The sequence below is a fragment of the Psilocybe cubensis genome, chromosome 1 (assembly GCF_017499595.1).
Source record: "Psilocybe cubensis strain MGC-MH-2018 chromosome 1, whole genome shotgun sequence".
NCBI lineage: Eukaryota > Fungi > Basidiomycota > Agaricomycetes > Agaricales > Agrocybaceae > Psilocybe > Psilocybe cubensis.
The window spans coordinates 2,169,176-2,182,610 of record NC_062999.1 but is presented as its reverse complement, the minus strand read 5'-3'; the positions used below and the strand labels follow the sequence as shown (position 1 = coordinate 2,182,610).

Below are 13,435 nucleotides of genomic sequence, written 5' to 3'. Positions count from 1 at the left end.
ATTGTCTACAAAATTGTACAGTTCTACTACTCATCCTGTATTGGCTCGTACCTGTAATTCGTCCTTCTGAACAGTCTGAAAAACCAGTGAGGCTCAACGCTTCTACCACCTCGTTCCCGGTCAGACGTTCTACTTGGTGCAAGAGATACTGTTTCTGATGCGTAATCTGATGCAGATTCTCGTTCCTCTGTCACGAAAATTAAGCTCCAACTTCTCAACAAGAATAACGAGGCACACACCTTCGCCAAAAACAGCATCCATCTCTTCCAAAGGAATTCCTTTCGTTTCGGGATAGACTACGTCCCATACTTAGCATCGCAGAGAAATAGACACCAACGTCAACTCACGAAAGTACACTGTCAGAAACTCTCGTCAACAGTGTCAAACCAATCATAGCTCTAAATGAACCCACCTAGAACAAAACTGGATATACAAAAGAATCCATGCATGGGGTATAGTCGCCATTCGATCAGGTCTTGAAGGTACGGCGTAACCTCGCCTACTAGAAAGTTAAATGCCCAATTCGTCGCCGTCGATAATGAGACCCCCTTTGCCCGTACATTGAGCGGCATGATCTAAAGAAACATTATCAGGAAAATTCGTGACCAGAAAATAACCTTACCTCAGGCGGGTATAGCCATGGAATAGGGCCCCAACTATACCTTTATTCAGCCTTCTCTTTATTTTTCGTTCCGACCAATATGCTTACCTGTATCCAAATGCTGCATTGAAAATGATGACGCATATGACCACAGCATTAGGCGTCTGTGGCACATCGATGTACATCCACCATCCTGTCGCAACTAGAGCTGCTGCCATCTAAAGTAAAGCTTATAATCTCAAACAAGTTTCAGAATTTTCTGTACGTACAATGACTGCGCCGGAGAGAAGAATGGCACGGCGCCCCCAATGATCCACAAGATACCACCTAATCAAATAAAAGTAAGATCGTGTATAAACATTAGGAATTGAGATTCTGACGTTGGAATGGTGCTTAAGACGTAGATTAAAGAGTTTATGCCTGTCATTAAAAGGGCCTGGCGACCTATCCATCCAGCCTCTACAAGGTTTCTTAGCACACAGGTGCGACGTAACAGAACCGCTGGGATTTACCTTCAAACACACGCGCTACAACCATCAAGTTTTCAGTCACTATAATCATAATGAAACACGACAACTCACGTGCATAATATGAGATGACTGCCATTGAGAAATTGTAAGTCAGATACAAAGGAAAAACTCAAAGCAAAGGAGGGATTACCGTTGATTCCATTCTGTACATCAACTTTATCAACCTCGGATCAAAGGTAGCTTGAACTAGAGACTCACAAGTTGGGCAAAAGCCTGAGACGACATTGCCAATAAAACTCGTCGTTTATACTTTCGCCACATTACACCGTATGTCCTCGCTTCACCAGATTCGCGCTATAGAAGACCATGAGATCATGCTGTAGTGAAATCAAAGAAAGCCGACGCACGTCCTCGCGGACTTTATCCTTGATTTCTTCATACTCGGCAACAGCGATAGGGTTGTGTAAATCCCCGTCGTGAAGGTCTGCAAGAACCCTCATGCCGTCTGACTCCCGACCGACGTCAATGAGCCACCTGCTCGTCAAATACGGTTATATCATAGCCGAATGTAAAAAATGCACTTCAAGGTAACCTACCGCGGACTCTCAGGTATGAGCAAAGATCCTGCTGCTAATATTGAACCGATAACACATTGCATGAAAAGAGGGATTCTCCAGGACATATCACTATCTATGAAGGAGCAAAAATAATCCGTCCACTAAAGGAGATTTCAATCAAGGTTTTGCATTGGGAACTGATAAACTTACGACGGAAGACGAGTAGCCAATAATGTTTCCGGTAAATTCCATACAAGCTAGAGCCCCACGATGATTAGGAGGGGAGATTTCACTTTGATAAATTGGAACAATGGTCCTGTTTCAATGCAAGTTCATGCCCTGACCTGGTTCGTAATAGCACAAAGCACTCACGAGAGAAGACCAACACCAAAACCGCTCACTATTCGCCCTAACAGCATGCTCCAGAAGCCAATAGTAAAAGTTTGGATAGCACCTCCGATTGTAAATACTACGGCGCCGATGAAGAGTGTTCCTTTCCGGCCAATGGTATCCCCCACCCGGCCAGCAGCGACGGAGGTGACTGCATTTACGGCGTTTAATCTTGCAAAGGTCTTTCAGCACTTGAATAACGTACTAAAAGCGCCAATTTCTAGAACAGCAACGACAGTCCCTGTCTCTATAGGTCCAGGATAGTTGAAATACTTCCGAAAGTATGGACCTGTGATTATACCACTCATAACACTGATACACAAATTTGTGAGAACGGGAGAGTAATGCTACGTGGTCACCGACCACTCACCCTTGATCATATCCGAACTAGCCATGTAGCAATAGTTCAGACTGATGGTCACCGAGCCTCAAACGCGGGCTTACCAGAAATACACCAAGGCTGGCAAAGACAGAAATGCTATACAGAAGCGACTGGCCAACCAGCCTCCTCCGCCTGTGTGTCGGGTGGTCTGTCATTGACACAAGGTATTGGTTTGTAACAGAAGGGAATTGTGGAGTAAACCTCAGGCTGAGTCCGGCAGAAGATCATGGTGCCGATCAGAGTTGTATGCCATATGTGTCACAAAATGTAACCGAGTCAGTCTTGACTCTCCTTTCTCTGATCCATGCCATCATCCGTCGCCTCCTTAGACGACACATCATCAATCTCCTCCTACGATTCGGACGAGGAGTACCGTCTCGCACAACAGGAATGGGAAGAAAGCCTTGAACAACTTCAGCAGCTCGTCGCTGTTGTTATTTTGCCGTTCTTCGGCAAGTGGTTAGGTCGGCGTTGGAGCCACATTGGTATCTTCGTTTGATATCTTTTCAGAGCTAGAGAACAGTATTGACCCATTTCATCAGCCTATGCACGATATCTGCGCGTTGGTCTGAGCAAGGCCTTTTTCTTTGGCGAAGCAACACCAAAGTCTCAGTGCTGAAGAATTTAAGAAGTTGCAACATCTCTTAAAAGTGAGTTGATAAATTATGTATAAACTACGATGTTTTTCTGACGATACGATCAATAACCTTCTGTAGACTCTCTGTTGGCTTATGCTGACTCCTCCACATCTTCCGCACCATCTCGTTTACAGCTTCCCACTGTTCCAACCGTTCCAGCCCTTTGAATAATATATACCACGTATTATTGACTCGGGGAATCCCTTGATCCTCCATCTCCTGAATAAGGGCGAGCGCGTCCTTATATCCATCCGGGTATGGTGAATCCAATGCGGCTTGAATAAGTGTGTGATATGTCGGTAAACGGAACGCGACTTTGAACCGTCTCATCCGCGACACTATGTCCCCTCTGACTTCCTCTGCCCTCTGCCGGTCAGTCCAGCGTCCTCGGTATAGACCAGTAAGGATTGTGGTATATGTCACCTCATTTGGTTTGGTAACAGGATCCTGCTCCATTTTGTCAAGTAGCTTCAATGACGCCTCCAAATTCTCATTCGACTGTTCCCGCATTAGATGATCGATGATGGCGGTATAAGTAGCGACGTTTGGCTGTACACCCTGCTTCTGCATAATTCCTAAAATGATATTCGGCGCATTTCTCTCTCCTACTTGCAATAAGGCAGTCATGATAGTTGAAAAGGTCACTACATCGCCAGTAATCTTCGCGTCTGACATCCGGTTCACTGTCGTGGCGAGACCTGAGAAATCTTTTTCGCGACTGTAGAATCCAAGGAAAGTGTTGAACGAAACGACATCAGGTGCAGGTCCGTTTTTTAGCATTGTCGATAGCAGTTGATTAGCTTCGAGTATCCGTTTCGAACGAAGTAATCCTCGTAGCACAGTGTTGTAAACAGTTAGTTGAGGAGCATTATGAATTTTAAAACGTTTTCTGAATTCTTGAAATCGTTGAATAGCTTCATCTAGTTTGTTGTCGTCGAACAGAACAGCTATCATCGCCCTGTACGACAACTCATCTGGTTCAATTTTTTGGCGCAGCATCATGTTCCAGGTAAGCATAGATTGTGTTGAGTCACGAAGATCTGCATAGACATCCAACAAGCCTGTCCACATCGTTACGCCCGGCTGGATTCCCAAATTTGCAAGATCACTCCAGAGCTGAGCAGCTAAATCCTTCCGTTCACACCTAATAAATCCCGTCTGAAAGGATGTCCAACCGACTTCTGTCATTGCAGCCAATCTTGTTTCAGATAGACCGACGCGATCCGCGGCAAGGTATGGGTCCGATTCGTCGTGAATTCCGTCCAAGATGGTTTGATACAAGCGAATTAATACAGGTGCTGTCCTTGGATGCGCTAGATTCATGATATGTTTTGATAATGCAGATGGTTTTGATAACAACGCAAGGATTTCCAATCTGTTGGCATATTTCTGAGCCTTTTTAACTACTTCGGACGGGATATTGACTTCTTGAAAGAATAAATTCTTGCGAAAGGAAGACACGCGAAGTTTTGACGACATGTACGTATCAAACGCAGCACGGAACGAGTCGGTCATGGCGTGCGCAGTTATCGCAGCAAGTAATACCGAGACACGAAAGTGGTCGAAATTAGATTCATTGCCTTCACGAACCAACCCTGCAAGCCCGTTGTCGTCCACGTCGTCTACTATTTCTGGGGAATCTACAGACGCCATAAATTGTCTGTAGAGACCCAGTGTCTCCTGCGGTCTTTTCATTTGGAGCTGGACCAGCATTAAACCATACAATGCTTCCGCTGAGCCATGAATTGCAGCTCGCAGTGCGAAGTCTTGAGCAATTACTGGATCCCATGACGGAGCCGCGTGCGCTTTTTGAACCTGACTTTTGAAAAGAGAAGCCAACTTCTGTTCAGTCGACTCAGGTAAACCATATCCCTCGTCATCGGGCTGCACGGACGCCTTATGCTCCTCGAGACTCCGCCAATATCCTAGAGCTGAAAGAAGATCTCCACTCTCTACAGACTTTTGTATCTGAGTGATTAGAATATTTCGGGTGTTCTTTGCTGAATCCGACACCTTTGGCCTAGCATGAGCACGCGCCATAATTTGGTCGCGGATTTGGCTGTGTAGAAAGGGTCCATCTTTAGGAGCGGAAGGATCGCGTTGAAAGACTGGTTTCGAGAATGCTCGGGCTCGATGTACTAGACTAGGAACAAGAAAATCAAGCAAATTGAGTGTAGTGTGATTGGGAGCATATTTGAGTTTTGAGACTTGACGAGCGTGCATGAAAAGAGCCGAAGTTTGAAGTAAAAGTCGTGGACAAGAATTTTGACTAGAGCAGGCCTTTCCAGTTGGCGACAAGTCGCGGGCATTAGGTAAAACGATCGGTTCCAAACTTGTACCTCAACCTCGACTACAATGGGCCACGGAAATTCAGACAAACTATATATCACCCACGCTGAACACGCTGGTCTCCATGGTTCTCATTCCTCATCTACAGGATACAAAGCGTGTGTTTGTGTCTGTATTTTATAACTTCATAAGTCTGATGTTCTTCTAGTAAGGCCGAAGCTCCTCATCCCGGTGCCAGAACGCCATTTGACTGTTGTGCCCTGTCCTTTCAACCGTTCACGCACCCAGTTTGCGCAAGGAATACCGACGGCACTGGTATTGTATTCGACTTGGTCAATATCATACCCTGGCTGAAGTGGGTATTATTCATGTTAAGACGCTGTATTACTTGCCTCATCGTCATTTCCTTAGACAACACAACAATACTAATCCAATTACCAAGGAGCCCTTAGCACCTACAGATTTGATTACCCTTCACTATTCTCGAAAGGAGGCCACAGGAGAAATTCATGATCCAATATCGTTCAAGCCATTTAGTGAACACTCACACATTGTCGCAATCGCAACTACTGGGAACGTATTTCTTGCGGAGAGTATCAAAGGAGGAAGGGATCTAGTAGAAGATGTGCCTTTCAAAAAGTGAGTATATATGATCTTAAGATTTGCCATAGTTGACATTTTTGCTAGGGGAGACGTCATTACTCTCCAAAATCCTCATGGCATGCCAACTGCATCGGCACCGAATGTTGTGGTACCTGAAAAGGTCAAGAAAGAACAAACCCCAAATAGCGACCCAGTTCCAGTCGTAAAGGCATTGAAGGCAAAGGAGCCTGTTCCTTGTACGTCGATCAACACCCACTGTTCTACCGACTATCATATGAACGTTGTTTAAAGGGAATATATCTCCTTATTCGAGCGGCTTGGCTGGCGCATCTTTGACGTCAACGTCAGTAGATATATCGCAAGGTTCTAGTTCAAAACTTCTCTGGGACGAAGTATGTATACTTGGCTTAATATCTGATTTCATCTCATGCTAACGGTTACACAGGAAGAAATGATGTTTGAAGATATTTCCAAACCTCTTAAAGGGAAGGGGAAAGAAAAGGATGTTGGTAAACGGCGTGCATATGTGCGTGTCGTCACCAGTTTGGGGGGCGCCAGCTTGAATTTGGAATTATACTGCGAAAAGGTGCATCTTGCGACTTGATCATGTCTAAACCCAATTTTAACAAAAAATTATAGGCGCCCAAAACATGCTACAATTTTTTGATGCTCTCGAGAGCTGGAAAATACAACAACTGCCTATTTCACCGGCTTGTCCCTGGTTTTATGGTGCGCCTTCATGAACTTTACAGCAATATGCACTAGATAACTAATCCTTACACCTAGATACAAACAGGAGATCCAACTGGAACTGGAGCTGGAGGAGAGTCATACTGGGGCACTCCCTTCAGAGATGAATTGGATATGAAAGGTGCCGCGAAGCATGATGGTCGTGGGACCTTGGCTATGGCTAACAAAGGTGCAAATACTAATGGGTACGCTACTCATTGCAACTTCACTGCCCGCACAATCTTAATCCTTCCATAGATCACAGTTTTACTTAACTTTTAAGTCTGCCCCTCATCTGGATAAAAAGCATACCGTTTTTGGTAAACTCGTAGGCGGAGAAGATGTGTTGGATGCCCTTGAGAATCTTCCAGTAAAACCTGGCACGGATCGGCCTGCGAAATCTGTCCGCATCACCGAAGTCATCATGTTTGTCTCTGAACTTTTTCCTAACTACATCTTGCTCACTTATGTTACCTATTAGATACCAAGATCCCTTCGAAGAATATAAAACGCGTCTAGCAAAGAAATTGGCAAAGAGAGCCGAAAGCACAAAACCTGGAATTACTTCGCCATCAGACACAAAGGAAGATGTTAATTGGTTTGGGACCAAAATAGGTTCAGATGGAAACACTCTTGACTTTGGAGGGAATTCAGGAGCTGGATCAGGAGTTGGCAAGTATCTCAATCTGAAAAGACCTCCATCTGCAGTGATCACTTCTCGCGATGAAGATTCGAAAAAGAAGCGGAAAATAGGTTTCGGAGATTTTGAGGGTTGGTGATATCATTATTATATAGACGCTCGTTGGTTGGTATATATAGGTGTACATATGTGTATCATCACGATTCGCACTGCCGCAAATATTATACTGAGGCGAGAACCTTGTCACGTTGGAGTTGATGGTCTAGCAAAGCATTTCAATGTGTGTAATATGAAGGTAAATACAAGAAACATGCCTTCGGTGATAGGATCTCGGGGTTCTTCGGATGGCACGGTGGGAAGGTCGAAGAGATGGGGTTCCTTGTCTTCTCCTAACTACGAGATGTCAGAACTTACGACACCTTTGAATAAAACAACCTACGATATCCTTCTGAAGGGCAGACAATTCCTCTTGAACAGCATCTTCGTCATCTAACGTAAGCGTGTTGGCGAGCATATCGCCAATTTCCTGAACAACATTATGAATCGCACTCGGGTCCGAAGGAGAGAACAAACCTTTTGGTATTCGCGCGCTTCAGCGGTCTCCTCTAATAGCTTTTCAACACTCTCTATGTTCATTTCTTTATGAATCTCCTTCAAAACGTCGTTTCCCTGTTTGAGGCCGTGCAACACAGAGACCTCAACAAGGGAGAATTCAATTGTAGTGACCTAAATAGTGTAGTGAAAATCTGTTTAACAGCATTGGACACCGTGTATCGGAGGATAGAGGATCTACCAATTGCTCTAGATTCTCCAGTTGACTGTCTGTTTTTGACATCAGGCCTTGCTGGTACTTCCGCCTCCGCAGCGCAATGAGCGCTCGATCCTTCTGTCCAGCTGCTAGCTGAGCTTTGGCAATTGCTTGTTCCCTGTCCAAGACATGTTGTATCTGGAATTCATACGTCAAATTGAAAACGTTCAGAAGTGGAATCCCAAACCTTCTTCTGGTATTGCCTTAATTTATCGCGCTGTAGCTTCAGGCTATAGATAAATGTTTAGGAAGATGACAGAAAAACTACTGAGAGTGCTTACTCCAAAATCGCCCGATCTTGCGGTGTTATCTTGGGAAGAGACTGGCTACCTCCCATGTTGGACTGCACCGGTTCCTAGAGACACATGCACCAGTTTGAGTGGACTATAGAAGAGTCCAGTGATAGAGTGTAAAGGTTCAGTGGTGCAGTAAGTGGTGACACACTTAGCATGCAAAGGTACGTGATCGTTAATCTATTTTAGGAATAGACCGATCCGCGAAATTCCTTGGTAATTACAGAAAATGACTTTGGTTGATACTGAAACAATTGGTTGATGATATCACAGCTCGTACTACTATCGGGAAAATCTTAATGACTATAATGTCAGGAATTACTACTTAGGAAACTGCCCATTGACTATATTATCAGGGATAGGAATGGTAAAGTTTGCAAAGCAGTCAAATGCGAAGTCCACCTCCGCGATTCGTGCCTTCATTCCAGAAATAAAGGCTTCCAGGTCACACATTCCATCCTTATTGGCCTTGCAACCTTTGATACCAGTAAGGGGTAAAACGCCGTCGTTCAGAATCCATCGAATGTGAGTTGGCTTTGTAGACGCAGAGCAAGAAAGAACCTGTCCAACAAGGTTGGAAGCAAAGGGTGCAATTTGGTTGACAAAGTATGTCTAAAAAATAAAATAAGAAATGTTCAAATAAGCCGGGGGTATCTCCCACCTGATCCTTCGGTATATGATCTGTTGGCAATGGGCCATTTGCTGCAAGGCTGGTAAAATTCATAGCAACGAATACTAGATCTATTTGTTATACACTGAGACCATGGCATTAAAATGATCTTGCTTACTTGCAGAAAGGATGGTATCATGAGATGCATCCACAAATATGGGCTGGTCAAGTGGAAAGAGCACTTCGTCAGTCACAATCGAGGCATTGACAGACGTATTAAAAGTTGTAATTCGTGTTTTTGTAAGTCGTGAAACAAGTTCTTGTACATATCCAATGCCCATTGCACTGGAGGTGGGATTTCCAGGTCCATTGGAGTACCAAAATGAGAGATCTAAAACGCACATTCAACATAACGTAAAACAATCCAAGTGTTAGACGCACCATTCAAGTATTCGAAAGATTTCCATTCATCTTCAGTAAACAAATTACAGAACTGGGAAAACCCGAGAGCCACGGTCTGAGCGGTAACCTGTAAGATGGAAGCTGGTGACATCGGTTCATCCGCCTACCTCATAAGCACATAACTGCTGCATTGAAGTTACGTCGGTCGCTGTAAGTCGAAGACCGTTCAAGTCTTTTCCGAGTCTTTTTATTATAGGTGCTGTGTAAACGTCTGCCCATTTTGCCGACTGGACGTTTCCGAAAGAGCCGATAGCATTATTACTATTAGTACAGGTTTCGTAGGGAGCAAGGGTATTATTTTGACCATCGTTTTCAATGGTGATAAGCTGGTGATATTCTTGTTGGTACGTTTGAACGCCGAAAAAACCTGCAGCAAAATGTACGCTAAAAATAAAGGAAAGGCATTAACTCAAGGCCACTCCTGAAAAACAATAATACCGACGCTGAATCTACCATTCGAGCTACAGTTACCACGTCAGCCACATGTAGAAGGAAATACGTACATCAAAATACCTTCAGAGGTTGTGCGAAAGACAGGCAAATCTTTAAAGTCCTTGAGTAGTTCTCCTAGAATTTGTATTAGCTAGGTGACAATGTACTACTTCAATATATAACTCGCGGACCATATTTCACTCTGAACCCAACTCCCAAGTTGAACCTATTCGTATAACTGTTGGTTATGCAAATTTGAAAAATAAAGAAATTTTACAATTGTGAACGACCAAATGGGGTCAGTAATTCCGCGCCAAGTTTATAGGTCCAGGTGTTCAAGAAGCTAAGAGCACCCGTTGCAGAAAATCCAGCACCTGTGGCTGCTGCGTGAACTTTAGCCGCGAAATTAGCAGGTCCGCTACCAGATGTTGGATATCTGGCTCCATGACGGTGAAGAAGGTGTGCCTGAACAAGCTCACACCCTTGCGGTATAACCGGAGATGCGTCTGGCAGTCCGAAAGAATCGACTGATTGCCAGGGACTTAAACTTCCGGCGTGCACCAAAACATCGAAAGGCTTATTTTTCTTCGTATCCTGCGCCCCAGGATTGATTAGAGGGAAGAAATTGTCCACTTTAGCATTCACTGGGGCAGTGGCTATTGCATTGGCTTCGTCTCCAGCTAAGAAGACGGTTACTAGAAACACCCAATATCATGCACAACTTGATAGCTTACTTGGAGTAGGACCAGCAAAGCCAATGTCCGAAGCATCCGGAAAGAATGTGTCTGTGGCTGTTATAGTAGCGTTGGGAGGTGGGAACACCGCACTGGTCGTTGATCCAGCGAACGAGGAGGCCAACGGAGGAGACCCTGCCGCAACGTCGGATATCAAGCACAAAAGCCCAACCAAAGACAAGGTAAAGGAAGACCCCAGCATGTCGTAGATAGGATAACAATTTTTTCCAGTCCAAAACCGCATTACTTTTATATCTCACGACCTCGCTACTTGTGAAAATGATGTCTAGCCTTAAAAAGAGTGTATAACCGCACGAAAGATTCACGTACGGATGACGCATGTGTCTTCCGAAGCTCCAGCTGACGACCAATTGGCGGACAATTTCTCATGTTGCAGGGACTGGATTCGTCGGTAATTATGTTTTAGTGTGAGAGCGCTGGACTGATGAACTTGTTGAACCATGTGTTACATCCTTTGACCCATAACGTCACGACTATTGATCTAAACATAGTATCAGTAACTTGAACAAACCTCTCACCAATTCTCCTTCTGGTACACATTGTGCGGGATGCTGGCAGTGCCCAGTAATCTTTACAAGAGTGCCAATGGCTTATAGATGCTTGCTGAAGCTTCCGTCTCATAGCGCTACCAAACCTCGAAGCATTGCGAGATACCACGATTACATTCGCGCGGCTACACCAGGTAGGACTGAGCGTCCATACATTACATTTACTACTCATGTGCAACCAGCTGGCTCTATAAGAGTACCATTGTCGTCCCCCAAGGTCATCGGCGTCGTGAACTCGCGTGGAAATAGAAGGCAAATACTAAATCAAGTGTCCTTCCGAACCTGCACTTTGTTCACTAACCTTTTCTTAGTCACCAAGAAGATTTCTATGGTTTTGCCACACTATCCTTACCGCCAGAGGAACTACGTTTATCCCTCAAACGAGATCATGGTGTTGATTGGGACCCCAGTCAAGTTGGGGACGTACTTGCGCGTCAAGTGCTCTTTGTAGGAATTTACGACGGGTAGGTCCTTCTATTTTCCTCTTCGGATTATTGTCCAACTAACAGCCGCAGGCACGGAGGGTCAGCAGTAGCTCAATACTTGCGCCAGGAACTACATGGATTATTCGAGTCTGTAGACAAATCACTTATACCGGAGTTATTTGGGTGGATAAAAGAAATTGGAGGCTATTTCAAGCGATTCAAAGGCGGGGCAATCGCACCTTGGATAGATGGGACGAATAAAGAAGAAATGACTTTGGAAGCCCGTGCAACCTTGACTTTTTTTGAGGTATGTTCCGTTGCCATATCCGATTGTCGTGATATTTAGGTTCTCTTCTCAGGTGGATAAAAATCTATCAGCAGATAATGCAGCACAAGCATGTGGCGCTACCGCTTCTGTAGCAGTTCTACAATCCCTGGATGCGCCAGCAACTCCATTCTTCTCGGCTGAGAAATTGGCATTGACAGTTGCTCATTGCGGGTAAGTTGTTAGTCACACTATCAGCTACACTCATTTAACTAACATACCAGTATCTTTTGTCAGTGATACTAGAGTGCTACTATGTTCGACACTAAACGGACAAGTCTTTCCTATGACAGAAAACCATTATCCAGATGCACGTATAGAAAGCATTAGATTACGTAGAATGATGGGCTCTTCTCTCATTACGGATTCATATGGTGAATCTCGGTAAGTATATATCACATCTTACTTTCACTTTCATGCAAACCTTTCTGTTTTTAGATGGATGGGCTCTCTCGCAAACACGCGATGGTATGTATTGAATACTATATTGCAAAAGTACGCTGATCGCTTAAACTACCTTCTCCAGTCTCGGGGATTTGAATTACAAAAAATTCGGGATAACACCAGAACCCGAAGTTCGCTCAAAATTACTGAACGGTAATGTCTATTCCGCAATTCGGGTTCGCTAGTGGCTCAAATCTTTCCAGGAAGAGAATGGGCTTTCCTTGTGCTTGTCTCTGACGGAATATCTTCTATATTATCAGATGCCGAAATAGTAGACCTCGCAAGAGGATGTAATGATCCAAAAACTGCAGCTGAACGAATATTAGCCTTTTCGGAAGAGTTGGGAGGGGAAGACAATGCCACCGCCATCGTAGTGCCATTGGCAGGTTGGGGAAAGATCACTGGTCCGGATGCGACCAAAGATCTTCGAGCTTATAGGCAAAAGCAAGCCGGTAAGTTACAATAAGGTCAATACTGATTTGAGACTAAATGTCTTTCTAGTGGGGAGTGAACGACAGCGGCGTATGTGATCGCCTGGTCGTTCTGGATGTCCCAAAGACCTATATCTGAGCGGCTGCATGTCCATCTGCTCTGAGATCTGATCCCGCTGCCCATACAAATCTACCTGACGGGTCATTCAGTTTTTGTATTACCTGTCCTCTCCCCATTAGACCCCTATTGAACCCAGTCACTGATCTAGCATCATGTCCCATATCTAATTGCATTGTGGTCAGCACTATGATTAATTCCAAACTTGAATTTAAACCAACTTCTGAGTGCCTCTATAGTTTCTTGTGAGATCCCGTCTTCGAAGTATACTTCACTGTTAATATCTCCCGCGGCGCCAGTGTCTTTACTTTCCACATCTGGAGTCCCAGCAGAAATACAAAAACGAGGGGAGTCAAGCGCAGTCTGGGGTGTGAAGCCACGCAGTATGTTCAGAAGGACTTGTACGTGTCCTTGTGGCTAAGAAGCTATGAGAATAGTGAATACTCTTCCTCAAATAAGACGCTGACCTGCATGAAGCCTCCCAT

The 13,435-nt window shown here is 44.6% G+C and overlaps 7 protein-coding genes across 7 annotated transcripts; 3 read left to right on the top strand and 4 right to left on the bottom strand.

The window, feature by feature from the left end:
- Positions 1-510: 510 nt before the first annotated feature.
- JR316_0000700 (Sugar transporter STL1) lies at positions 511-2,555 on the bottom strand (the record flags this gene model as incomplete). Its single annotated transcript, XM_047886514.1, has 13 exons — positions 511-575; positions 710-722; positions 751-819; positions 871-928; positions 982-1,102; positions 1,326-1,425; positions 1,479-1,608; positions 1,668-1,789; positions 1,839-1,944; positions 2,001-2,169; positions 2,224-2,330; positions 2,389-2,405; positions 2,463-2,555. 13 exons carry the CDS (start codon positions 2,553-2,555, stop codon positions 511-513), a joined length of 1,170 nt encoding a protein of 389 aa, XP_047754260.1.
- A 149-nt stretch (positions 2,556-2,704) lies between these two features.
- Positions 2,705-3,019, top strand: JR316_0000699 (Mitochondrial import protein 2; the record flags this gene model as incomplete). The annotated part of the gene is made up of 2 exons (XM_047886513.1): positions 2,705-2,885; positions 2,943-3,019. 2 exons carry the CDS (start codon positions 2,705-2,707, stop codon positions 3,017-3,019), a joined length of 258 nt encoding a protein of 85 aa, XP_047754259.1.
- A 55-nt stretch (positions 3,020-3,074) lies between these two features.
- JR316_0000698 (Pentatricopeptide repeat-containing protein, chloroplastic) lies at positions 3,075-5,078 on the bottom strand (the record flags this gene model as incomplete). Its single annotated transcript, XM_047886512.1, has 1 exon — positions 3,075-5,078. One exon carries the CDS (start codon positions 5,076-5,078, stop codon positions 3,075-3,077), a length of 2,004 nt encoding a protein of 667 aa, XP_047754258.1.
- A 315-nt stretch (positions 5,079-5,393) lies between these two features.
- Positions 5,394-7,438, top strand: JR316_0000697 (Peptidyl-prolyl cis-trans isomerase-like 2; the record flags this gene model as incomplete). The annotated part of the gene is made up of 10 exons (XM_047886511.1): positions 5,394-5,485; positions 5,536-5,682; positions 5,739-5,966; positions 6,015-6,166; positions 6,222-6,322; positions 6,376-6,516; positions 6,570-6,659; positions 6,717-6,865; positions 6,918-7,085; positions 7,141-7,438. The coding sequence occupies 10 exons, from the start codon at positions 5,394-5,396 to the stop codon at positions 7,436-7,438; spliced, it is 1,566 nt and encodes a 521-aa protein (XP_047754257.1).
- A 104-nt stretch (positions 7,439-7,542) lies between these two features.
- Positions 7,543-8,444, bottom strand: JR316_0000696 (Charged multivesicular body protein 6; the record flags this gene model as incomplete). Its single annotated transcript, XM_047886510.1, has 6 exons — positions 7,543-7,692; positions 7,739-7,825; positions 7,873-8,025; positions 8,093-8,245; positions 8,295-8,337; positions 8,389-8,444. The coding sequence occupies 6 exons, from the start codon at positions 8,442-8,444 to the stop codon at positions 7,543-7,545; spliced, it is 642 nt and encodes a 213-aa protein (XP_047754256.1).
- A 277-nt stretch (positions 8,445-8,721) lies between these two features.
- On the bottom strand, positions 8,722-10,840 carry JR316_0000695 (3-phytase A; the record flags this gene model as incomplete). Its single annotated transcript, XM_047886509.1, has 10 exons — positions 8,722-9,012; positions 9,062-9,135; positions 9,189-9,401; positions 9,452-9,527; positions 9,580-9,856; positions 9,915-9,933; positions 9,986-10,039; positions 10,096-10,130; positions 10,182-10,584; positions 10,639-10,840. The coding sequence occupies 10 exons, from the start codon at positions 10,838-10,840 to the stop codon at positions 8,722-8,724; spliced, it is 1,644 nt and encodes a 547-aa protein (XP_047754255.1).
- A 404-nt stretch (positions 10,841-11,244) lies between these two features.
- Positions 11,245-13,416, top strand: JR316_0000694 (Protein phosphatase 2C-like protein 4; the record flags this gene model as incomplete). Its single annotated transcript, XM_047886508.1, has 11 exons — positions 11,245-11,477; positions 11,519-11,671; positions 11,723-11,939; positions 11,992-12,131; positions 12,195-12,341; positions 12,396-12,452; positions 12,484-12,554; positions 12,605-12,853; positions 12,903-12,923; positions 13,190-13,333; positions 13,388-13,416. 11 exons carry the CDS (start codon positions 11,245-11,247, stop codon positions 13,414-13,416), a joined length of 1,461 nt encoding a protein of 486 aa, XP_047754254.1.
- Between the last annotated feature and the right edge of the window lie 19 nt (positions 13,417-13,435).